We start from the raw sequence: 25,470 nt of genomic DNA, 5'->3' as shown, positions 1-25,470 counted from the left end.
GAGGAAGACAGAGAAAAGAGAAAAAAAGATAATAGGGTCCTCTACCGCCATCCAGTAGGGATGCATTTTCAGGAATGAATACTGTTATTGCTAGGTTCTTATTTGTATTTATATAATTGAAATAATGTCTGCCACCATACATTACTTTTGTGTTTGTGACAGTGAATTCCCCATATCACTGTATTCCATCTCTGTAAAGTTTCTGAGTTAGTGGCTTCTAAACACAGTGCAGTTTGTCACTGACAGGAACTCTTAACGTGACTGCAGAAGCAGCAGCCTTCTGCAGGTTGGGCAAGTTATTAAAAAAATGAGCTGCAAACTACAACCTCAGTAAAGGTGCTATCATTATGTTTTCACACTGTAGCATGAAGTTAATTTTAAGAAGTCATTCCTGTGCAAAATGTTGTCATAAAGGGATAGTGGCTTTCATTACCAGCCTGGTTCTTTGGGGAATTACAACCTCAGCAATTCTAATTTGCACCAGACAGAAAGTTGCTAAGCTAGTCATTAGCCCAGATGTTAATTTCCATCTAAATATTGCTCTAATTATGTAAAGAAATTAGTAATTTCAGGGACTCTTGAGTTACTGGAATCATCAAAGTATGTGATTTTAAGACCTGTACTTTGCAGTTTTTTCTTTGTATTTTGAGACTTTGATGACAAAGTTTAATCTGTTGGAGCTCAGGTGCTTTTGGTTTTATGCAGAAGAAATAAGAGGTGGTTAAAATCACAGCTGTTTGCTGGATGCCCGGGCACAGCTCTGGCCATACCTGCAGGGCCCCTTTGCTGACATCAGTAGGTCTCCATCCCAGTGCAGGTTACGGGGTGGAGCCCATTGCCAGGTGTAAGGCTGAATTTACCAGAGCATTAGCCAGGACTGCTGTAGCCAGTGTCTGGCTTCAGAAAACACCGGCCTCCCCTGCAGAAACCAGGGCAGCTCAGGATTTTGGAGCAGGCAGAGCGGCTTTAAGCAACTTGAGGCCACACAGGGACTGTCCCTGTGGTCTGGAGTCATGTGTCTCGCTCCAAAAGGGTATTAAGGAAGTGGATTAAAGCACGGGGCTTCAGTGCTGCGTAAAACACTAGGTTTCAGTAGGTCTGCATGCTCGTCACGTAAAAGACAGAAATCCCATGGCCCAGTTAGGCAGGGTATCCCTACTCATGCACAGGCTAATCTTGTCTTCCTTCCTTTACTACTGCAGATGTTAAAAGCACTCACTCCTCTTTACTTTTCCCTTATCACGCTGGTTCCTTGGGCCTTTGATTATTCATCTGAGTTTGTTTATTTTCTTTTTGGAAGTCTTCATTGCCTGGCCTCCATCCCACTCTCCAGCCACGCAGGAGCCCTTCCAGCAGGAGGCAGAGGCCTCTCTCCCAAAGACAGTTGTTGGAATATTTGAGTATGCTGTTGTTTTCTGCAGTTCCTGAAGCAACCCAGATGTTTTGCACCTGGGGCACAGATTGATTATGTTTCTTTGTAAGGGACACATTGTTACTACTGCCTGAAGTCTGCCTTTGTTCGGCTGATCTCTGTCAGAGTGAGCACTGAGAAAATGCAAAAGATGGGGTTTATGAAACCAAAATGAACCTTATGGAATCTGATATTTGTTGTTCTTCCCACCCAGAGTGCGAGCCCATAGAAGCTATTGCCAAGTTTGACTATGTTGGAAGATCTGCACGAGAACTCTCTTTCAAGAAAGGAGCTTCCCTTCTGCTCTATCACCGAGCATCTGAAGACTGGTGGGAAGGAAGGCACAATGGAATTGATGGCCTTGTCCCTCACCAGTACATAGTGGTGCAGGATATGTAAGCAGTGTCTGGTGTGAATGGGTTCTTGGGTGTAAAGTCTGAAGCGCTTAGCAGTATTTTTCAAATGGGTCAGTGGTTTGAAGGGTCAGATAGATTAAACATCTGCCTTGTATGCAGGATACCTGTCTTTACTGCCCCAAATTGACAGCTCCATCAAAAACTACTACTAGGCTAAGCTACTTCTATGGATACATTCCGGGTACATTAAGAGACAGATACTGCTTCACCTATTTTAATTTGACTGTCTCTTTGTAGCAGTTACTGACTTTTAACTTCAGAATAGCAAAAGCTGGGGAAATGCAGCCCTGAACTCTTGTTTTACAGTATTAAGCATGTGCTTTGCCAAGGATGACAAAGTTCTTTATAGAAAGGTTACATACACTCAAGTGTAAAGAGCTCAGTAAACAGAAGGATTATAAACAATTTTGGGAGATGTGCAAGGGCTGTAGCGCATTATAACATGCCTGCTTTCCTTAAGGGGATTAAACTCTGAGAGTGCCAAGGTGCTCTGTCACACTTCACTCACTGACTTCTCATCTCGCTACCGGTGTTCTGTTCAGGGATGATACTTTCTCAGATACATTGAGCCAAAAAGCAGACAGTGAGGCCAGCAGCGGACCCATAACTGAGGACAAGTCATCATCAAAGGACATGAACTCTCCTACTGACCGTCACTCAGATGTGTATTTAGGAAGGTAAGCTTCAGCATAACATGTTTTCAGTAGTCCTGCTCACAGCTCAGCTAACACAGTAATTACTCCTCCACATGCTCATGCTGGGTCACTACAACTTGTTCTACAACCATTTCTTCACTGGTGCAGGCAAAGAAAGAGATCGGAACCGCCACCTCCCTTGAGGCGCCCAGGCAGGAGCAGTGACAGCCACTGCCCAGTACACCCACCTCACCCTCTCTCCAACTCAGCCATGGAGCTGGGCTCCCCCAGCCTGGCAACTCACTGCAGTCCCAGAGCCCTCCTTCAGAATCGCAACCTCAACGCTGACAGCCCAGAACGGCGGCGCAGGCCCGGCCACGGCAGCCTCACTAACATCAGCAGGCACGATTCACTGAAGAAGATTGATAGCCCTCCCATTAGAAGGTCTACATCTTCTGGTCAGTACACAGGTTTCAATGACCATAAACCACTGGACCCAGAGTCAATAGCTCAGGTTTGTGTCTTTTTTATTTATGGCACTGTCTGATTTTCTGAGGAGCAAATCTCATTGAATATCATAGCACAGAGCGCATGCACTGGTGGGAAGGTGTGTGCAGGGCAATATCCTGCTTGGCTTTCCAAACAGAGTATGTGTGAAAGAAGATGCATTAAGCAATCCTGAGTAGAAGAAACACAAAGGGGAGTAAACGTTGCAGAAGCAATAAAAAGAAATTATTTCCCATTATACTGTAATGAAATTGCCTCTGCCATACAGAGCACTAGGGCAGTATTACAACAGCTACATAGATCGCTGTGCTCTGTTGAAGGCTGGCCTAGTCTGACTTGCATGTAATTAGTGTTCAATTATTTCTCAGTATTATGGCAAGCAGAAAAGTGGTCTGACTGGCTAGTAGTGACCAATGCCATTCCAAGCAGAGATTTACAGTCCAAGGTCTTGTGGATTTTATAGTTTTCATACGGTTCATACTGTGTGTTGATTTGATGCATGTAGTAGAACCTGATGTGCAAGACATTGCAGCTGCATAAATTGTGGGCCATCTTACGCCTGTGTGAACAGTCACCAGTCTTATTCCTAGCAGTGAAGAGGTGAAAAGAATGGAATAGGAAGCACTCTGATCATCAAATTGATCTGTTGTACTGAGCTGGTAACAGCTCTTGAGTAAAGAGATACCTCTATCTTCAGAACTCATTTTGTCTAGGTAGGATAACATGATTAGTCGGGGCACCCTGAGGGTGCTCTATGATTGCAAATGCATTTTACAATAACTCTGGCACTCAAGTTTTAAAATTTAATGTACTGGTAATGCTTACTTTCAAACTCTGCTTCCAGTGAGGAATAGAAGGGACTGACATGCTTATGTACCCATGTATTGGGGTTAGAAAGTGCAGGTGTTTTTACTGTTTTATTTTATTCTAAGCTATTCATTTACTTTCCTGGAACAGCACTGTTTGGCTTAAGGTATCTCTTTTTTATGCCCAGACTGGTGATCATGTGGCAGTGAGAGAACCCAAACTTTGATTAAACTATGTGAAAGTCAGTGTGAGCAGGCAGAGAACACCAGATATTTTAAGCTTAGTTGTATCTCAATACCTCTGAAAAGAAGTAAGCTAGTATCTTGGTGCATTCTTTTAGCCTTCAGGCCAGAAATAAATGAGAATTGGTTTTCTTAGGTGTGCATACTGAACAATATCTTACAGGTTTTTCCTGTTTAAGATTTAACTCAGTGAAACAAGAGGAGAGAAGAGTTGATAGGCACACCAACTTTATTTCCTTAGAAAACTAGGTTTTATAATCTGTGTGAGGGAATACAGACCCTGAACACCTGAGACTTAGATGAGAGGAGCAGTTAGCTAAGAGTGAGCAAATGTACTAAAATCTTTACAGTTGTCAGTACCCAAGCGATGACAGAAATCTTCACCACTCAAACACTGCTAAGCAAATATCAATTGCCCTGACAATCACTTCATAAAATGGCTTGCAGATTTTGGTGTAACACCTTTTTCTGATTGTCTCATGTGAACAAGGTTAAATGTTTGTAATGACCACCCAAAGCTGCTATGTTGTCAATTGTAATAAGTCTGGTGGAAATTGATTTTAGCAGTATCATAATTGTTAGAGGATGAAATTAATTCATTTATTTCCTTCCCCATCCCCTTGTTCCTCTGGTGCTTTGCATTCAGTAGCAACATGAATGACATGCTGCTCTCTCTGTGCTCTGACCCAGGACATCGAGGAGACGATGAACACAGCACTGAATGAGCTCCGTGAGCTGGAGCGGCAGAGCTCGGCCAAACACGCCCCTGATGTCGTGTTGGACACCTTGGAGCAAATGAAAAACACCCCCACCCCTGCCACCTCGACAGAATCACTCAGCCCTCTCCACAGCGTTGTTTTAAGGAGCTCCGAGCCTCAGATCCGCCGTAGCACTAGTTCTTCCAGTGACACCATGAGTACTTTCAAGCCCATGGTGGCCCCTAGAATGGGAGTGCAGCTGAAACCTCCTGCTCTTAGGCCAAAACCTATTGTTCTTCCAAAAACAAATCCTAGCATAGGGCCTTCCCCTCCTTCCCAGGGTCCAGCCGACAAATCTTGCACAATGTAGGCAGCTCAGCCACCCACAGTGCCCAGCTGGGGTATGCTAGGGAAAGGGATGGATTAACAATAGAAGTCAGGGCTCCATAACATCATTTGGTCATGTTTGTAACTGGAGAGGCTTTGTTTTTCAGTGTTTTTGAATGTATTGTCTGAAAGTAGCTACATTAACGTGGGCATTTGTATTTTGTATGGTTTCGATTAAACGAAAAACTGGACAATTGTGCATAGTTTAAAAAAAACAAAAACATAGACTTACTTGAAAACTTGATGCTGCACCATTTGTAATAAAACCAACACAGATCACAAACAGCTTGCCACGTTGTAACATACTTCACAGTCTTACTGTAGCTATATAAAAACAGATCCTGCACAAAACTAAGGGGCGGGAGGGGGTTCAGGGGACACGGAGCCCCTCATTTCTGGGTCACCAAACCAAATCTCAAGCAGGCTAGTAAAAACTGAAATCTAGCATGTGAGGATTAAGTGTGTGTGTGTGTGGAATGTCTAAGTCATCTCAGGCCACATTTCTTATTTAAGACACACCAAAAAAAAAAAATTCACCAAACCCTCACAACTCAAAATTGGCACCAAGTTTTAGCTTTCTTGTTGGCAGTCTCACTAGAGGCAAGCTCTGGATGGAGCTGGAGATCACATTGCTCTCACTGATACGAAGCAGCATTCCAGGACACAGCTAAAGCACATCTCCAGGATAGTATCTAGAAACTCCTTTTACAGCCCTCTGTAATAGTGTACCTCTTCCCATGAAGCTAGACCTTCATTCCCTGGTACCACATTTTTTACAAAAGCTAAATGTGTTTGAAGTTCACAGTTAAGCAAGCCAGGCTCTGGGGAGTGTGTGAACCCCTTGGTCCATTAGGCAGCGTGAGGGGCGATTAAAGGGATCAACTACACAGTAATTCAGAGAAGTATCCCGTTGACTTTACTGCTCAGTGTCCAATTAAGGATGTGATATGGGTTGCAGTAGCCCGAGTTTCGAGCTGACCCAGCCGTGCTGACTGCCTTGCACAGCGCAAACGCTCAGTTGTGCTGACGGCAGCAAGACAGGGACTCTGAAGAGGGACTACCCCCTGCCAGTGGTGCAGGGGTCACTCACAGGACAGGCAGCTGAGTTTCTACTGCCTAAATTCAAGCTGACTAAAGTTTTCCATAACCCCTTTCTCCTCCACTTCCCCTTATTTTTAATGACAGTACCTTTCTTATGTCTGTGCAAGTGGCGACTGTCAACTTTGCTTAGTGCTCTGTTGTTAAACTTCGTTAGGTGTGAACTAAACCTACAGCTGTTTTGCACACTGCAACAGTAAGCCATAATATTATTTCTGTGAACATATTTTCAAACATCCAATCCATAAAAGAAGTTTCAATGAGTAAAATGGGGGAAAAAATCACTTGCGGTCCACCTGTAGAAGTACAACTGGCTGTAATTAAGATCTGTCTTTCCACATATTCTGTAAGATCTCACTCTTGGAAAGCTTGAAATTGTACAACTCACTATACATAAACAATTGAGTTTGGGAGGAGAAGAGTAGGGACAAAATTGGATAGACGTAATTGCTGAGGTGACAGGAGTAATTTCCTGTTGTTATTTAGGAGCATTTTATTCCTGCTCTGGTTGACACCTTCTAGACAGGTGATGCAATGCAAAGCTCCAGGTGTGAGAAGTACCCCGTGAACTGCCTCTGAGCCCCGAACTATTGCTGGTATTTGCAAACCCTTTTCAATCCAGTCACAGACTTCACACACATCTAGGCTAGAGGCAAGGTCTTGATCGACCACAGTGGGCTGTGCAGCATGGGTCAGCAAACCTCCATCCTAGTCAACTGTACTGCCTGGTCCTAATGCCAGGGCCAGAGCCTAAGCCAGGCCAGCCCCAGCTGCTGACCAGTGCTGGTCTGTAGGGTCTGCTCACTTGTTTGGGACCAGAGACATTTACAAGTAGTTCCCCAGTTTACTTGATTCAATGGAACAAAACTGGAATTTCAGCTTTCATTTGCATACAGTTTTTGTCTAGCGTTTTTAAATTAACCCACCTGCCACAATTGAGATGGATACCTGTATCTTTAAATTGCATAGGGAATTTTGTATGTTTAAATAACTGTACTGGACTCCATAATGCTTATATTAGAAATTGTTTAGCAAAAGAAAATATTAGAAACAGTGCATTTAGTGAATGCATCCTCTTAGTGCATTCACACAGTTAATGTGTAGTTTGATGGTTATTATAGATACTTTAAAGCATAGTAAGTGGATATGTAACAGGAAAGACTGCTACATCTTCAGGCATACTAAAGGGTAACTCCTGCACACCTAATCCAATCAGTATTGTCCTTTACTGTCAAGTTTGATGAATTGCAGTACTGGTAGCTTCCTGCTTGTTGACTGTTACCTACTTGTGTCAATGTACATCTGTAGTATGTACATGTGAAAGTGCCTTTAAATTTTAGAGGAGCTTTAGCTTTGCTCTTGTACTGTTGCATTTCCATTGCATCATTTCCTGTTCGTGTATGGCTGCATTCCCATTGCATTCCTTCCACTCTTGAAGATCAAATAAAACATGGAAAATCCACAGTTCTGGAAGAGAAATGTACTGTTAATCTGTTGTGACAATGCACTTTTATGTATAGTACTGTACATTTTTGGCATGTACCATTACAAGCTTCAGTATACATTCAAGTTTGTTCCTCATAGTGTATCTTTATAATAAAGAAGTTAGTTCTGTCTCTGTATGTAGTTTTGCTGGGTAAACCACCATATCTTTCAACATGGATTGACAATCCACTTCCCACATAAGGGAGCATCCAGCACACCAGCTTCCCCCAGCTACCCACACCCCACACTGCCTCAAGTGCTGTCACCCTCTTGGCCTGAAGAAGCATTTGTTCTTGGAAACTGCCTAACTTAAAGTCCCTCTGTACCTGAAGACTCATCAAAAAGAGCCACCAACTTCACACAGTTCTGCCTGAGCACCCATCAAGAGCAGTCAATCCTTCTCCCACTGGCTGAGGAAACCCCTGGCTGCCCACTTGGCCAAACACCCTGCCACCCCACCTCCTACTTCCTGCAGGAAAAGTGGAGTGAATAAAACACTCCAGCTTACATATTTTAAAAATAGAGCGAAAAGAATAAAAAAAGGGACATTTCTTAAAATGGGGATATTTCTTGGAACAAAAGAAGAGATGGTATCAGGCTGGGAGGGGAGTAGTGCCACAGTTAAGGGTTATATTCAGTGACCTTATGTCTGAGAAATGGTGGCGATACACACCCTCACAGCTGGCTCCAGGGACCAGGGAGTCTGTGATTGTCAGGCTGACAGCTGCATGAGAGATGTTCTGCCATACATGGATCAGATGCTATCAAGAACAATTCCTGGGCTTGGACTACAGCTGCCCAAATAGGCTCGCCAAGCTGTCCTACATAAATATTTAGGGAGAGAAGAGCTGTTTGGAAATGTGTTCTCAATCCTTGCTGAAAAAACCCAAACCAGTCATCCCTGGTTGTTGTTGAGGACCACCACATGCCTGAAGAAGACAAATGCCCCATTCCTGGAAGAGCTCAAGGCCAGGCTGGATGGAGCTTTAATCAATCTTCCTAGGGTGGAAGGTGTCCCTGCCTATGGCGGGGGATGGTGCTTTCCAACCCAAACCATGCTATGATTCTGTGTCAGGCAGTGTGGGGTGGTGTGGGGGAAGGCGCCCAGCAGCCCCCCAGGCTCAGAGCAGGGCTGTCACTCCTCTTGCTGAGAAGCTGCCGTAATGCAACTGCTCATCCATCAGCCCATGGCAGCAGCCTTTGCACTGCAGTGTCCAGTGACCTACTTTGGGTATTTCTTCTTGTCCCCTACTGCACAAAAGCTGACTAAGGCATACAGGAGGGGACAGCAAAGGTCATTCCTCATTCAAGGTCCTGCACAGCCCAGAGGATGCATAACCCAATTTCCACAGTCAGATCATTCACTGGTGAGGGGAGGGGCTTATGTGGTGTTTTTTTAATCTGTTTTAAAATAAATAAGAAAACACAAGAAGAGGAGTCTCCTCTTGTTTTATAATATCAAGTTTCAGTGTTGCACTGTGATGACTTCCTAGCTTCCTTCAGTTTTTGTAGTGGAAAGGAGCCCAGCTCTCTTGGAGACAGCCAAAGCTTTTGGCAGGTGGTGGAGGAACTGCTGACTCTACTGGTGCTCAAAAAGCAAAAGGCTGATGAGCTGTTTTGCTGAGAAAAGTGTATTGGCTGAGCAGAAAAAGAGTAGCAGTGGTAGTAGAGTGTTTAGCTCTCAGGCCACTGCTGCAAATCATTGTTTCAAGCCACATGCAGCTCCAGGATGTGGCATTGCCCTGGCCTGCTCAAATGCCTCCTCAGACAGCATAAGGAAACCACAGAGGATCCACCCAGGTTTTAAGTTCTCCTTGGCAGAGACACACAGTTTGTTTCTTGCTCTGTGGCTCATGTGGAGTTACCCTGACCAGAAGGATCCACAGTTGCTCTGTTCAGTCACTGCTACCCCATGGGACAAGCCTTGATGTTAGTCTGGATAGACTGATGCATGGGGAACAACTGAAACCAGAAAAGTATTAACTAGAGATAGTACAGGGTGAAGATACCATTCTTGTACATAGGAATATTGCTTTTTCCATGGGCTTGCCTCTTAAAAAAAACTCCCACCATAATATATGAAAGCTCAATCAGATCAACAATTTCGCATCCTAAAACCCAGTTAGCTGAATCAGCTCAATTATTGTTTAAAAAACAAACAAACCAACCACTCATTCGGACATGCCACTGTAACTGCAGCTACTCCCTGTCTTTGCATTTCCCACAAGGGCATTTGCAGATCACTCAGCTGGCAGCACCAGTCTCTGCTGGGTCTCCAGCAGACCCAGCCTGAGCATGTTTTTCCTGCCGGGGAGCCCTTATGGCTCAGAGGTGTCACTCACTCTCCACTGCAGTGCCACAGCTCACCTGGACTGCAGCTGCCTTGGCCTCAGCCCCAGGTCCTGCCACCCCTCAGCCCTTTCCTGGCAGTCCTCCCGCTGGCCCCAGCAGGGCTGTAGCCCTGGCACAGGGTTTTGGTTTTCCCTCATCCAGCCATCCCACTGATCAGCAAGGCCAAAACCAGTGGAAAGGAAAACAAAAAATGGCAGGCCTCAGAGAAGCCTGCCTGATGCACCATCCCCACCAGATGTGAGAACAAAACTTGTGTGGTTGCACTAAGCTGGAATCAAGACAGAGAAGAGCTCTGTATTCCCTTACCTTGTTACACAGCAGGTACCGTGAGAGCTGGCAGGCCCGAGGGCTGGAAGGAGACATGCAAAATTTGATGCTGACTGACGGATTAAATAGAGTTAAATGACATAGTCTGGGTCTGGCTGAATTGGTCAGGTCAGCAGGTTTTCTTTTACCTTTCTCAATACATATATGCAAATTAAAAATGCAGGAATACACTTTTTAATGTAACTCAGCAGTCACTTGAGCTTCTGCCCCACAACTGCCCAAGTACAGTGTGCCCCATGACTGTCTCTTCTCCCGAGTAACAAGTGATAAGCCAAGAGGAAATGGCCTCAAGTTGCATCACAGGAGGCTTAGATTGGATGTTAGGAAAGATTCCTTCACTGAGAAGGCTGTCAAGCTCTGGAACAGGCTGTCCAGGGAAATGGCTGTCACCATCCCTAGAGGTGCTTAAAAGACATATAAATGTGGCACTTGGAGACATGGTTTGGGGGTGCACGTGGCACTGCTGAATTAACAATGGACTTGATGATCTGAAAGGTCTTTTCTGACCTAAATGACTCTCTGATTCTGTGATCCCCAGTTGTGTCACTGCCATCTGCCAGCAGGGTCAGGACACAGTGGTCACTGCAGACACATGAGAACAGCTTAATGATTCGGACTGGAGGTTGAGGATTTCCCTTTTCTTAATTAACAAACTGCATTGATTTTTTTTCAATTAGCATAGTAATGGAATATGAATGTGAAGCACAAGGCAAAAAAAATTCAGCTGTAAAATATAGACAAGTTATGCTGCACGAAGGAGGTCAAATACTTGCGGGATGAAAATCAATAACAGCTGCACTGAGTGCAGCACCGCGGATAAACCAAAACCAAACCCTGCCTGTTCTCATCTCCGTGAAGTACATCGATTCCTCCCTTAATATCTGCCATGTGCCTTTTCAGTAGTGTACACTGACATCTATAAACACTGACCAAACAACATAAAAGAATTAATTACATTTATTTGAATGAATTACGTTCATGGAGAGACAAATCACTGAGCCCAGCACTTCTCTGGAGGTGAATGAGACGCTCATTGAAATGGTCAGGCTTTTGGCAGTGAGTTTTTGATTGCAAAGAAGTGGCATTAACATGGGTATTTTTACCAGAGTCATGAGTAGAGAATATAAATGTGCTAAAGGTGGAAAATGCATAAAATCCTTCACAACTTTGACACAGAACTGCTGAGTACCTAATAACTCATTGCAACATATATTTTAATTGGGTTTTTTACCTGCCTACAATCTTTTCTGAGACAGACATTACAGTAACACTCCAGCACCCCCAGCAAACAGCACCAAGGTGAATGTAACAGGTTTATTTGTCAATACTCACACATTTAAGATGAATTTCACTCAGTTTTCTCAGCTATTTAAATGTTTTTTTTTTCCTGAAAGCTACTACAAGAATATGTCAAAAATTAATTTCAGACCTAGTGGGAAGACCATTTTATAATTTGTCACACGTATCATAAGGCTTATTTTACGGCTAAGTCAAAGTTATTCTGAACAAAATCAGATTACACACAAGGTTACAATCAGAGATAGAAATGTGGCTAATCTGGGGCTGCTAAATCATGTAGTTAATTCTGAACACTCCTCCGTGCCCCTTCCAAATTACAAACAAATAAATATATATGTATGCTCATTTCATCTCTTGAAAGCATTGGGACAGGTACATTGCAAAGTTTCTGCTGCATATTTTATTTCTGCTAAAGAAAACATGGTAATGTGGTCTGGTTTGGAGGGGGAAAGCCCTCCATCCCTGGGCAGCACGTGGGGAACCCCCATTGGAGGGATGCCCATTTTCACACCTCCACAGGACCACCCTCCTCCTGCACCCCAGTCTGGCAGCACAGCAGGTTCTGCCCAGCTTTCTCCAACCAGACCCTGAGCAATGCTGTCACTGCACCTCAGGCCTTCAAAATTCTCCCAGTATTAAAAATTAACTTTGTCAAACACTGGAAGTTTGGAACTAATATAATTTCTTATGTACTGTAGGTCTAAATGCCATTGGTATCCATGTACATCCATGAGTTGTGCACATGAAAATGTGCATGTTCAGGGAAGCAGCAGCTGATTTACAAGCTTTTATGTAAAACCTTGAGTTTCTTCTCTACCTGAATTGTAACATTGGGTGTCTGGCTTGGCCTCTATAGAAATAACTTGATTTTCTGTTTGCATGCCATCAGCTTGGGTGTTTTCCATTTCACTGTGTTAACTTTTTCCTGCTTTATAGGCATACCAGCAGGCTCCAGCATTTCAATACAAGTTCTGTGTACACATCTCCAGTACCGGGTACATTTTTTATTACCTCAAAGCAAACTCAATTTTTCCAGAGATCTATTAGTAATGCTAGTCATAGAATAATTCAGTTATGCTTAACGTGCTTTTCATTCTTAGCTAATAAAATTGATGAGAAGGTAATTCCTGCAGATAATTTAACTTTTCCCAATATTTTCTTTTCTTGGTGAAATAAATAAAGAGTTCTGCTCAGGGCTTACATATTTAGCAGCATCTGCCCCAGACATAGCTGCAGAAGGAACCCCGTTTGAGGGTGCCCGTGCAGGGTGGCAGCACTACCCTGGTCCCTGCACTGCGACCTCCAGGGCTCACCCCTGCTCATCACATCAGTGGGACATTTTCCCCTCTGTTAACCTGAAGGAGACCAAGTGTGAGAGCATTCAAATCTATACAACTCCTCTAATACACTCTGAATCCCGTGTGCCATGGTCAAAGTAAAGCAGCACTCAAATTCAGTAGGAGACAGTCCACACTTTGCTCTCTTGGAGGAGGACTGGAGGTAAATATGTCACCTGTGCTGTTCCTACAAGGCTACTGAGTGTCAGACAGCATCCCTGAGGGTCTTTGCCCTCTTTGCTAAAGCCAACACAAGTACCTCCAGTGCCTGCAGTGGCCCAGTTTCCCCACCGCATCCACTTTTCAAAGCACTGGGAACAGTCATGTCTCATCTGACTAAAGGAAGGATTTCAGTATCAAATAAAATACATCAAGCAGGGAAAAAAACCCATTTGTATGTGGCAGAAATGCTTCCAGAACAAGGTGCTGCAATTCTGCAAAAGGAAATAAAAATCAGTCTGTGGTTATGCTTATGTGCAGGAATATTTTCCAGTGTTGTTTGCAGTAGTCTGAGTAAGAGTGGGGGATAACCAGGTTTGTTCATAGCTTCTGTGGAGATAGCGCTGAAGTGGGACCGGTGCTCTTCTCTCCAGGGCATTTGTAATTCACTCCTGTCTCTGGGAAATGCTGCCCAGCACCTCTGGGGGCTTTACTGGGGGCAAAATTTGACAGGGGAAGGACCTGATTGCAGGATGCTCCTAAACTGGGCAGAAGACGATTCTATGCTGGAGTGGCAAAAACATGGGACAAAAGATTCAGCCAAAGAGGCAATGAGCTGGGTCCAACTTATTCTCATGCTGCAGGGTATTCTCCCTGCCAGGATAGGGTGTGCAGGGAAAGGAAGCAGCAGGGCCTGGGGGAAGTTGCAGATGTTTCAGCACTTAGAAGATCAGGGAGGAAAATAAAAGGTCATTGTAATTCAGGTGAAAAGTGATGCTTGAATTCCTGTCAAGCTTCCTATCCACCACAAGTGATTTTGTGTCCGCTGCCATGTTGTTGAAGGCAGGAGTGGCAGCTCAAGCTGAGCTGGCCACTGAGGCCATGCAAGGAGCCTGGATCATGCAGGAGGTGAGACACCAGACACGGACAGGCAACGAAAGGCACCACCAGATTTTGTGCCCACACACAGATCTGGTACAATTCTCTCTCCAGGACGACTGTTTATAAAATTGTCCTGTTTAACCCAAAACAGAGAGTCCTTTGGAAACTTCATTTTGCTTCAGGTACCATCGCATGTACTACTCAGAGTATGAAATTTAAAACAATTTATTTTAAGCTCTAGCTTGTACTTCAGAGTAACTGAATATTAAAAATTCATGGTTCAGTTCATAGCAGTCTCATAATTTGTGTGGGTTTTCCATGGGGTTTACCCTTTAAGGGGAGCTGAATGCACATTTCATGGTGGGAGCACTGGCATTTAGCCTTGAACAAAATCCCAGCCCCCAGCAAGTTAACCTATACAGGAACATAAGACTTTATTCTACTGGCTTGTACTGAAAAATGTCTGAATTTTTTAAAGGAAAAACCCTCCAAAAGGCCTAAACTGAACTGTATAAGAGCCCCTGGGTAGCTTCTGTTTAAATCTGACTATTTTACAAGCGACATCTATCTTCCATATTCAAACACCAAACCAGAGAGTACTGCCATCTTTTAAGAGACTCAAGAGTTAAATTCAACTGCATCTCTCATTCCATATATAGAATATTAACTCTACATTGCTTCTTTATGAAGTATTGTATACCTAAGTTATAAATTACAAAAGCCTGGACTGTAAAGATATCATACAGCAAATAATTCTAAGCAATCAAAAAGTCAACCCCAAACTGAGAAAATGCTATTTCTTGCACAGGCAAACACCTCATTAATATAAACCAAAGCAAAGCAGCACAGAAAGAGAAAACAAGGCTGGCTTTAATAGGATTTCCCCTTTCACAGCAAATTCTACAAGCTTAAATATATTTTCCATAATAAAAATGGACAAAAGAATCTCTGTAGCTTGTTCCTAAAGAAATATTTTATTGAAATGCTTTGCTGCATTTTTCATCCTTATAGGATAAATGCATTGCATTGTAAAATCTTATATAAAGCAACTCTGCTTTAACATAAGAAAAATGCTTTTTTGTTTGTTTTGCTCTTTCTAGAATGAAATACTGCTGTGAAATATGTCTTCAGGAAATATCCTGGGTTTCACAAAGCAACATTTCCTGATGGCACAATGACTTACTGGAAAATTACAGGTCAGTTCTGGCAAATAGCTTTGGGATGTCTCAGCTCCCTCATGCAGAGAAAGCCCCAAGGGCACACAGAGAAAACCCGAAGTACAAGTCAGGGCGCTGGAGACCAAATATTGCTATTAAAATAGTAAGACTTAAGAATGCAAAGGAAAAGCTGTCAGACTAAGAACTTCTGTTTGAGAGAGACAGATGAAAAATTTAGTAGCCTTGTGTTTTATTTAAGGACTTCAGTGCAGTGATCTGAGGACACTGAAACCCGACTGCTCTTCCTTCCTCCAGCAGCGCGTGCTGCCCATGGCTCAGCAGGACCCCCAGGAGGAGTTCAGGTGTATTTACAAGTCATATAATTTGAGGTTTTCCTAACACTCTTATAAGTGGCACACCTTTCCCCATATTCACAAGTCTCAGCTCATACCTACCTAAAGATCCTTCCTATGTGTTTCCTTCAGCTGTGAGCACCACAGGAAGGGATGGAAACTCGTGGCCTTTTAAACTCCATGTGTTAATAATTTACGGTTTGCAAATGTCCTGCAGCCACTGACTTTTCAGAAACACTGTCTTTTTGAGACTACTTCCTTTTAAATGTATCTGTTAGCATCAAGTGTCCCTTGGTGAGATCTTGGAGTGTTTTATAAAGAAATAATCCCCATATTTATTTTTTTTAGAAGTCACTTGATTAAAATGCTACAACATCATTTTTCACTTCTCCCATTTATTGTGCAACCAACTACTTCTGGATCCCTGCAAGGACAGATTCAATATCTTTTGGTTTCTATTTCCAGTCTCCATTACACACACACATGAACACATGCATGCAAACAGGTTTCACACCCCTACTCCAAATCTTGAGGACTGGTGTTTCCTACTCCCAAGGCTTTCGCGAATTCCCCTAACATCTTTCCTAAGCCAACAGATCCATCAAACAGGGATAACATTCCTCAAGTGTTTTATGAATATACATGTATTTTCATATTTAGGAACACTAAAAGGGACAATATCCCACGCTGAAATCATCTTTGATGCAGTACATGTGTTTTCCACCATCACAATCAGTTAATGAGCATCCCAGTTTCCTTCATGTGAATTCCAGCTTCTCCTCCCTCTTGGATTTGGCATTTTAACAAGCAGTGTTCTGCAGTCCTTTCATGGCAGGGCATCAAGAGCCTGTATTCTCTTGCTTGACTTTGTTCACAGAAGGAAAAAGACTGGGCCACACTGGGCCAATTTCTTTTGGTAGTTCTTTGTAGCATGCTGCAACACCTCATCAACACTCCTTGCCATGTAAAGAAGCGGTGATGTACATATCAGAGGAGTTTCACTTCTGTTTAAAATTGTCTCTACTAAGTTACTATTTGCAATAGTTTGTTGAACATCTTGGAAAAGTCTCTAGGATAAACATTCCCTCATCAGAGCTTCCTATTATTTGTAGCAATATTCCTCCTAGCAAGAGAACAAATTTTTGAACCAATGCTGTCCCTGTAAACAAACATTTTCCCCAAAGACGAGGGGTTTAACTGTATCTAGTAGAGCTAGTTTAACATCACTGAAAAGTTACCTCAGAGCTCATAAAACCCAAATTTACTCAGTGGACTTGCACATCCTCCAATCTTGTGAGCAGTCTCTGCTGTAAGAAGTTAGTCATGCGACTTCCAACAGGATCCTTCATCTCATCGAGCTTCAAAGTTTTCCAGCAGCTGAACACAGTTAAATCCACCTCTCTCAAAATACAGTGACAGAAACCATGCCCTTCATTTGGGAGGAAGAGGGGTGGGAGCACTCAACAAGTCTGGGCATAAATCTTCTAATCTGTACCAGTGTAATGCCAGAGTTATTCATGATTTCAAAGCCAGTTTTCTTTTATCATCAGAAAGACTGATAAGGTAGAAAAAAAATCACCCTGGTATGAGATTTCTTGAGGTCACTTGCCAAAAATCATATACAATAATATACCTGCAGAACAATAGCACAGTTTACAAATCTTTATTCACTGGCGTCATCCGATCTGGAACACAGATGCACTGACATCACAGTTTATGCCTGACTAGATATCCAAATAAAGATCCTGTGAAGTCTTTCATACTTCATTTATTTGTAATTGCCCCATGACCACAGACTTGCATTAACCCAAACAAAAGTAAACTAAGCAGATAATAGCAGAGAGCAGGGACGATCTGAGGAGGCTTTGAAAGGCTTCCAGGGCTGATGCAACATCAGAAGAATAAGATGGGCACTGCACAAGCCTCCCACTTGGTGATGATTTTTTAGTGTTGATGGGACAACCCAAAGACACTCTGGATTTAAGTCCAGCACTTGAAACATTCAATTGAGCAAAAGCTTGGAATATTTTGTATGAAAAGCAAACAAATGGTAGGACAATGAAATGATACAACAGAGGTGGCACACCTGCCAGATCTTTAATGAGATAGAACAACATTTTCCCAATATTTTACACAGCTCCTTATAAAACTAATGGCTCTGAGAAGCCTAAGAAGTCAATCAAGGAGGGCTGCACCATGCTTGAGAACCAGTCCATGTAGCTCTGCATCTCATCACTAACAGGGACTCTTAAATGTATCCAGGAAATTTTGGAAAACCAGAACTAGCATGCAGTGGTAGCTCAGTAACCTGCACCTTAGAGCTTACCTTGCCCAGAGGCCTCACTTACTTGGGTTTTTTCTTTTTTTTTCCCGCTTGGTTTTTTTTTTTTTTTTTTTTTTCTTAAATTAGTACATGGAAACCACACAGCTCTGTGAATTTCTGAAAACTTAGTTCTTTGGGTTAAGGAGTTTAACATCTTTACTTTAGGAGTAGTTATAATGCTCCAAACAGGGGGAAAAGGAAAAGAAAAAAGGCCCCTGGCTTCTGTAGATGCCAACAGTGGTGCTGTAAGAGCTGGACTTTGCTTAGAGGAACTAGAACAAGCACTCCAGGACATGCAGCCAGTGGTGCTCCTCACGTCAGTAGAATGCTGAAGCACACAGTAATCAGATCTTTTTAAAGGAAAAAGGACTTAAAACATGTCTGTGGTTACTTTCCTAAATCCAAATGACACAGCCTTGAGCATAGCCTAGATTCCTGCCCAGCACTATACAGGTCCAAATCCCAGGATGTTTCTGAGCCAATATTGTTCCTGCACTCCTTGGCACTTAATACAGTTCTGCTGGCACACCCAAAACTCACCTGCAAAAAAGCACAGGACAAAATGAAATTGGAGACACTTATGAAATATCAGTGCTATTAAGTTGTGCACTCCAAATTCAGATTTTCCCTTTCTTGGACTTCCTGGTCCCTACAAATCAGTGTTTATGAAAGTAACATGTAAGCCCTGTTGTGAAACACCACTGCTGCCATTTATCAGGCTTCATTTTGAAGTGTAGGGTTTAGCACAGAAACTTACATGTAGTGAAGGGATTAGGGATTTTGAAAAGTAGCTGATGAACAGAATACTATGTTCTTTTAAAATAGCCATCACCCTGAGCCAAGCTGAAAGCATTTTTATCCTTGCAAAACCAAATTGCTGGATGTGCTCTGCAGTCTAGGAGATTACCTTCTTGCGCAACTGCAGAAACATAGTTGATAGGCATGCTCATGGTTGCTACAGGGGTAAAATAGGCATTACACCCAATCTCCTAAAAAATGAACCATCAAAAGCAGTATCATTTGCATACAGTGCACCTGTTGATCACCTATATGGAAAAAGGTCCTGACAAGGATGAACTCATGCCTAGCTCATGAGTAAGGGCAAAAGACAGTGTATTGTTCTTAAAGCCCAAGAAGTAAGAGAAAGCAAAGGCAATTTAAATAAAACTGAAAAAAAATATGCATTTCCAAGGCAGAACACACATTTTTCTGAGTTAAATGGGAATATTCGAAGCACATTTGCTTCAGATCAGCTTAAAGTTACTTTTTTCAACTGGGGACCTAATGTTCTATTGAGTTGTGTCTTTGGCAGAAGTGAAGGGAACACACTAAGTGTCTGGGAACAGCCCTGGTGCCAGAACTATGTTTTATTAACACACCTTGTATAATAATGGTGCACATAATTAGGTTTGGCTTCGCAATTTATGGCTTATCAGAGTGTTCTTAACTTCATAAATGTGAAAGAAAAATTTAGCATCAGGACATGGAAAACCAGGTAATAATGACACTGGAAGGACATGTTCACTGCAGCAGGTGCAAGTGAGGCATATGAGGCAAATGGTCCAGCTCAGAGCCCCCCAGAATGGCACCCATCACCCTCCTGAAGGAACGTGATGAAAATTCTGCTCCATCACCATGACAACTCGTGCCACACCATTGCTATAGTAACTGGCTGAACATTATTAGTTTTTAACCATACACTCAATGGCCAGCATGCAAATGAGGAGGAGCCCCAGGGCACATAGCTCTGCCCTGCTGCTGCTCCCACCCCAACCTGTCTTTGCAGGGTAATCCAACCTCCTTCCATGTTCCCCCAGCCCCACACTGTCAGCCAAGCTCCCCACCGCTGCCAGCTCTCCAAACCCAAGTCTGTCTCATCATTCATTTCATGTATTTTACTGTTGCCTTTGTGGTCTTTTTCCCCTCGAGTGATTTATCAGGCTAAGATTAAACTCAAGTAGAAAATTTCATCTTCCCAATGATTCACTGAAAATCTGTTCTATTAATCTCGTGCACCACGGGGTGGCTTTGCATGCTGCATTTGCATCCTACGCACGCACTCGCAATATCAGTTCAAAGGCACCGTCCTGTCCCCGGAAGAGCCAGGATTTCAACATTGTCATGGCACAAGAATGCATTTACTGTGCACCACCAAACCCTGTGAGGTCTTCATTTTAATACTCCAGCTCAGGCTGTGACGCTGCGCCCCGGCAGGGCAATCGTCGAGTGCAGTGATGTAAAACAGCAGCAGGGAAACACACACGAATGCTTCTCGGATCACATCAAAGCCCAGAAGGTTGTGGCTAGATAATGTCTTACATCCAGCTACCTTCCAACACAAAAGAAGGAAAAATAAATACAGTTATTGCTGGGGTGTGACCCAGTCTGGGGGCAGAGGGTAAAGCACACACTTGGCTGTCACCACAAAAGGATGCAACAGGTTTGGAGTAGTTTGTCACTGCCGGGGGACACCATCCCCACCTGAATCCTGGGCACAGCAAGCCCACACTCCCAGGCGCTGCAGGTGTTTCAATCATGCTGAAAGTGCCATGAAATTGGCTTGCTCTCCTGTTGGAGGACAGATGGGAGAAGAGAAGGCTGGCTTCTCTTTTGACCCTTGTGTCCCTTCCGCTTTCCCTCCATTTCTCACACTCCTCCTCTGCCTCCTGGAGGTTCTCCTTGGGGTTGGTGCAGGCTGTAGCCTTGGCAAAACTCCTCCACCTCCATGCCAAGGGCAGCAGTGGGGTGGCACAGGGACCCACCCACAGCCCTTGTGCCCAACACAAACCCAGCAGCATCTTGTGGAGCTCGTGAAAGGTGAAAGATGTCTCTGCCCATGGAAGGGGGTTGGAACTAGATGATGTTTAATCTCCCTCTCAACCCAAAAATCCAAACAATTCTGTGGTGACCCAAAGTAGCACAAGGACATTGGTCCCAGGGCATGAGCCACCCAGCCCCTGGACTGCCCCGTCCCTCCCCTTGGCCTCCACTGCCCAGTGGTCTGGCCATGCTTTGGCTGGTACAGCACAACCATTTATTAGATGTATGTGGTGATACCAGACACATATATATGATTATACCACATGCCATGCACACACACATATATACACACACTGTTATATACCTTATATACTTAGATACCACAGTAGCTCTGCCCTCATTAGACTATCAAAATCCTATTACTTTGCATTAGGCTTAAACCCCAGCTTGATGCTCCCTATGTGGTCTGTAACAGATCATACTGCACTGCTTTGGTAAACAGTAATTTTTTTGTTTTCTCACTGTTTAGGAAGAAAGAAAAAAAGGAAGGAAAAAACCCGCTTATCTTTTCTAAGCTGGAATGCAAGTTTAAGTGAATGGGTAGTTTTCAAGAGAAAAAAAAAATCATAAAAGCTCTTTCACAGCTTTTTTTGCAATCAATAAAAAAGTTTCTCGCAGAGAAGATGGAACAACATCGTTTTGGTATTCATATATACATTAAGGTATGAAACTAGATACCCAGTATTGCTGTTTACAGCTGAAACAGAACTACAAATCACTCTATGGGGAAAAAAGCCAACAAGACTCAAATAAATCTGACTAGAGCAGTAAAATCTATCCCATGTTTATAAATGTGTAGGAGGAGAATATAAATTAATTTATTCTGGAAAGAGATTCCTAATTGCTTTTTTTCTTTTTGTAATAATACCACCCTCTAGTGGCACTTTTTCTGCTTTACTGAAGCAAAAATGTGGTTTAGGGTATGAATCATACACATTAAGAAATGGTACAAAAATTGCAAACAGGAATCTGTTGGCCTACACTGAATTTCAAGCCCACACTCTGCAGTCTCTGAATCTCTGCAACTTTGGAAAAAACTGTATCTGGCTCATTTCAAACATAATTTATAAAAGTAAGTGCTTAAGAAAATGCTACCATGAGAAGCATAAAACAATGAAGTCCCTTTAAGGCACAGTTGCAGAATAACATTCCAGATGGATGAATTCCTCAGTGTTTGGTGAGTAAATTACACTCTGAAATAGGAGCCTTATAGCTTCAATATATTATTATCTTAGCCCACTAAAGATATTTTCCTTGACAGCTTTAAAGGTAGATATAGCAAGAGCTTGTGACTGGTCCACCTGTTGACTTGCATTTCCTTCTTGGACACACTACAAATTCATCAGTAAGGTGGTAGTGGGATTTTTTTACCATTCTTTTACAAATTCAGAAAGAAATAACTATGAATGAGAAATAACTATAAGAAATAACTATAAGAAATAACTATAAGAATGAGCCATTCCTAACTTAGAAGCCATCATTTTAACAAATCAGTCCCTAGCAGAGATGAGCCTGAGGCACCCACAGCATATTTAGATATTGAGACCCTTACATTTTCAGGATAAGGATCTGGGATACCATTTCAGTCTACAGGGACAGCAAGAAAAATTAGATAGCGCCACAAATCCCACTAGGTTGGACCAAGATTTATACCCATTTATTTTTATACTTGACAGTGAGTAACACACAACTTCAGAAATCTGCCTCCTGCTTTTCTCACTGTGAGGTACTGCCAGCAGGTCAGCCAGCTTGAGGCATCTCCTATGCTGGGAAAACTCAGTGTACAAAAGTTTGAAATCCTCCAAGCAAAGCCAGCCTGAGCGCACAGTGCAACCTCATCATGGAGATGGCTGATCAGCTACATCCAATTCTAGTGAATTTGCAGGCAAAATTGCAGATAAGTTGCTTAGGACTTGATTCATTGCACTAATTCCCTGCTTCTGTAACGATAAATGAGGATCAGGTTTTTCCCAAAAAGCTATTATCCAATGACACTTGAAAGTAATTTGCTCTTGCTCTTTCCAGACAGGGATGCATGAAGAGGAAGGAAAGGGAGCTTTTATTTGGCCTACACATCTTGCTTTCAGCAGAGCTCCAGGCACTCTACTCAGAGACGAGCTCTACACCTAGAACGGGACTTAATCTATCAACTTTTCAAAATAGTTGGGCAGATTTGCATCACTGGATAAAAAGCAGAAAGCTAAACCTGTTAATACTCCCTATCTCTCACCCCATCCCTCTGACAAGTGCTGGCATCTCTCAGACTGAGGACAGGAGCCAGTTGTACTGCTGGAGGCAAAAGCAGCCTCAGCTCTCCTGCTAGAAGTCTAATGCAGAGCCCTCACATGAAAGGCATGGCATTATAACCCAAGTTTTCACTCTTTAAGTGTTGTCTTCCTAGAGTTTTACCTCTAGGTGATATGGAGGTCTCAGGCAGTCATAGGCAGTCCTTGGTAAAGCATCACTGCCAGTCCCTGAAGAACCAGACCCAACAACAGCACTGGGAGAACATGTAGCTTCAGGCTGCAGCAGCCACCCCTGATCCTGCTGAAAGTGGGGCAACCCTTTGGCTACTCTTCACTCTTCACAGTGATGACTGTGAACCAGTTCTGGGCTGCACCCACCCAGAAAGCAGATGAGTTTCTCCTCTTCAGACAATTTAACCTCTCCTCCCCCATATGCCAAGGGAATTTTTCAGAGCCAGGGAGAGGAAGCTTGTTCCTCACCTGAGAAAGCAGAGGAAATACCTGGAGGCTCTGCGAAACATCTGCATAACCACACAGAAGAGGGAGAGGTTGACTTGGATTCCCCTGCTCAAAGCCAACACTGATCTTGGGAATGACATTTTACTAAGTAAATGTTTAAGAGACCATCAGGCTATTCCAGACTGTGGGAGGCAATTTCCTCTGCTTGTGTTCCCAGAGAGAACTAACTCCAAGACAAAATCAAAGGCTGGGAATTCACTTTAATAGGGACACCCCCAGCCTAACCTCAGCATCTCTCACTGGCCCTCATTTTGCCCAGGATCACATCATCCTTCCCACAGGAAACTTACAATTCTTGGTTCAAGGTTGTGCATCCCAGTACAAGACCATGGTGACGCTGGCTCTTTATGGCTCTGATCTGAGGAATTCAATTTGCACACACTAAAAAGCCTCTCAAGACCTTTGCAGCAAATGATGCATACCTCAGAGCCAAAAACTTAGTGCCACTAAATATTTTATCTTATCAGCAGTGAGCTGCACAAATAAAGCACAACATTTCACTGCTCTGAAGCTTCAGATGTTAGCATGTAGCATTGTAGAAGCATATCCCAGCTAATAACAGGATACCACAAAGCTTGTCTCAATCATCTACCCAAAATCAGCTGCTTTGCCAAGCCTGCTGGTACCTAAAGATGGAACACCACCCTCCTAGAAAGAGTATAGTTATTTTAAAGTAGTCACATAAAACAAGCAGCTGCAACTACAGGTGGGGTCTAGCACAGCTTTTTCAGCAAATAAAATTTACATAGGTTCCTGTGAAATTAGGCCAGCAATGCAGAGGCCAACAAAAATCTTCTGCTGATGGTCCCTCTGCAGTGCAGTCATTCTGCATCTGTTTTCTCCCTGCCTGTCTTTCCCAGAGCTGCCATCTGCCCAAGCCCATCTTGTAGTGACTTGTCTCCCCTTCTGCATTTTGCTCTTCTTGCCACTGCCCTGTACAGCTGAGGCACAGCCAGGTCCCAGCTGCAAGGTGGAGAACTCTCTTACCCTACCACAGACCCAGTGGCTGCAACACCAGGTTGAAAGTTAGGAGAAACTGAACTCAAACAGGCAAACTCTCCCAGAAAAGCTCCATTACCAAAATTACCAAAATAAGTCAGGCTATGTGTTAAGTGCATGCATGCACAAGAGAGGGAAAGGACCAGTTCCTGTAGAAAATGATTGAGTTCTTAAAGCAATGTCATGGCAAAAAACTGTTACCTTTATCCTCCAAAGCAGACTTCATGTTTAAATCAGTCCTTTGCTAACATGAAGTCAGAGTCCAGCTCCATCTTGCATTTGACTTGTGTATTGTTTTTGTCAGGTCTGCAAAGCATTATGCTATTGCTTTACTTTGTCAGCATTCTCATTTCCAGAGCCTCTTCTGCTTTTCCCAATAAACAGCTCCCTCCTTTGCACAATTGCAGCCCAAAGGCCATCCCTGCTGGGCCACTCAATAGCTGTTCCTGTGGGTGCAACACTGACCTACTGCTCTTGAGGCTCGGGCAGAGCCCAAGCAAGTAAGGAGTGCTTGGCCTCTGCTGCATCCACCTGGGCAGGGCTGGCTTACATCTCTGGGAGTCTGAAAACAGGACTTCTGGCTACCAAAGGTTTCAGCCAACTAAGCTAGCTTAGTGCCAGCACTTCTGGAAGCAACCACAGAGCTCACCACAAGCCCAGGACCAGCCATGCTGCATGACATCCTGCTTTCTGCAAGATGAGGGGTTGTAGGCACTGGGCCAAAAAACAGGACTTCAGAATGAAGTATAGCACACCGCTGATTTTCTCAAGCAAAGATTAGTCATGAGAAGACTGGGACCCAGTGCAAAGGCAGCAGCAGGCTGACCTGAAGCACATACACAAAGAATACTCAGATATATGGTATCAAAGAACTACCACCAGAATGATCACAAATGTCTCAAAAGGCTCCTATATGAAGAAGACAGGACCAGAGCAATGATCAACTGCGTGAGTGCCATAAAATTACTTTCTGCTATAGTGCAAGTATTTTTTTAAAGTGGATTAGATAAA

General features: G+C 43.3%; 1 protein-coding gene across 2 annotated transcripts in view; it reads left to right on the top strand.

Moving 5' to 3' along the window:
- SRGAP1 (SLIT-ROBO Rho GTPase activating protein 1) overlaps positions 1–5,153 on the top strand; it is a 144,021-nt gene extending 138,868 nt beyond the window's left edge. For both annotated transcript variants that reach the window (XM_082279813.1, XM_082279812.1), the window contains exons 19-22: positions 1,626–1,806; positions 2,370–2,504; positions 2,631–2,976; positions 4,709–5,153. In XM_082279813.1, coding sequence (XP_082135939.1) covers positions 1,626–1,806; positions 2,370–2,504; positions 2,631–2,976; positions 4,709–5,086 — 1,040 coding nt within the window. In that variant the 3' untranslated portion in view covers positions 5,087–5,153. The remainder of the gene's footprint in view (positions 1–1,625; positions 1,807–2,369; positions 2,505–2,630; positions 2,977–4,708) is intronic.
- The last annotated feature ends 20,317 nt before the right edge of the window (positions 5,154–25,470 follow it).

This window comes from Coloeus monedula (genome assembly GCF_965178545.1).
Source record: "Coloeus monedula genome assembly, chromosome: 4".
NCBI classification, from domain to species: Eukaryota; Metazoa; Chordata; class Aves; order Passeriformes; family Corvidae; genus Coloeus; species Coloeus monedula.
Note: the sequence above shows the minus strand (reverse complement) of the source record. Positions and strands in the feature narration are given on the sequence as shown.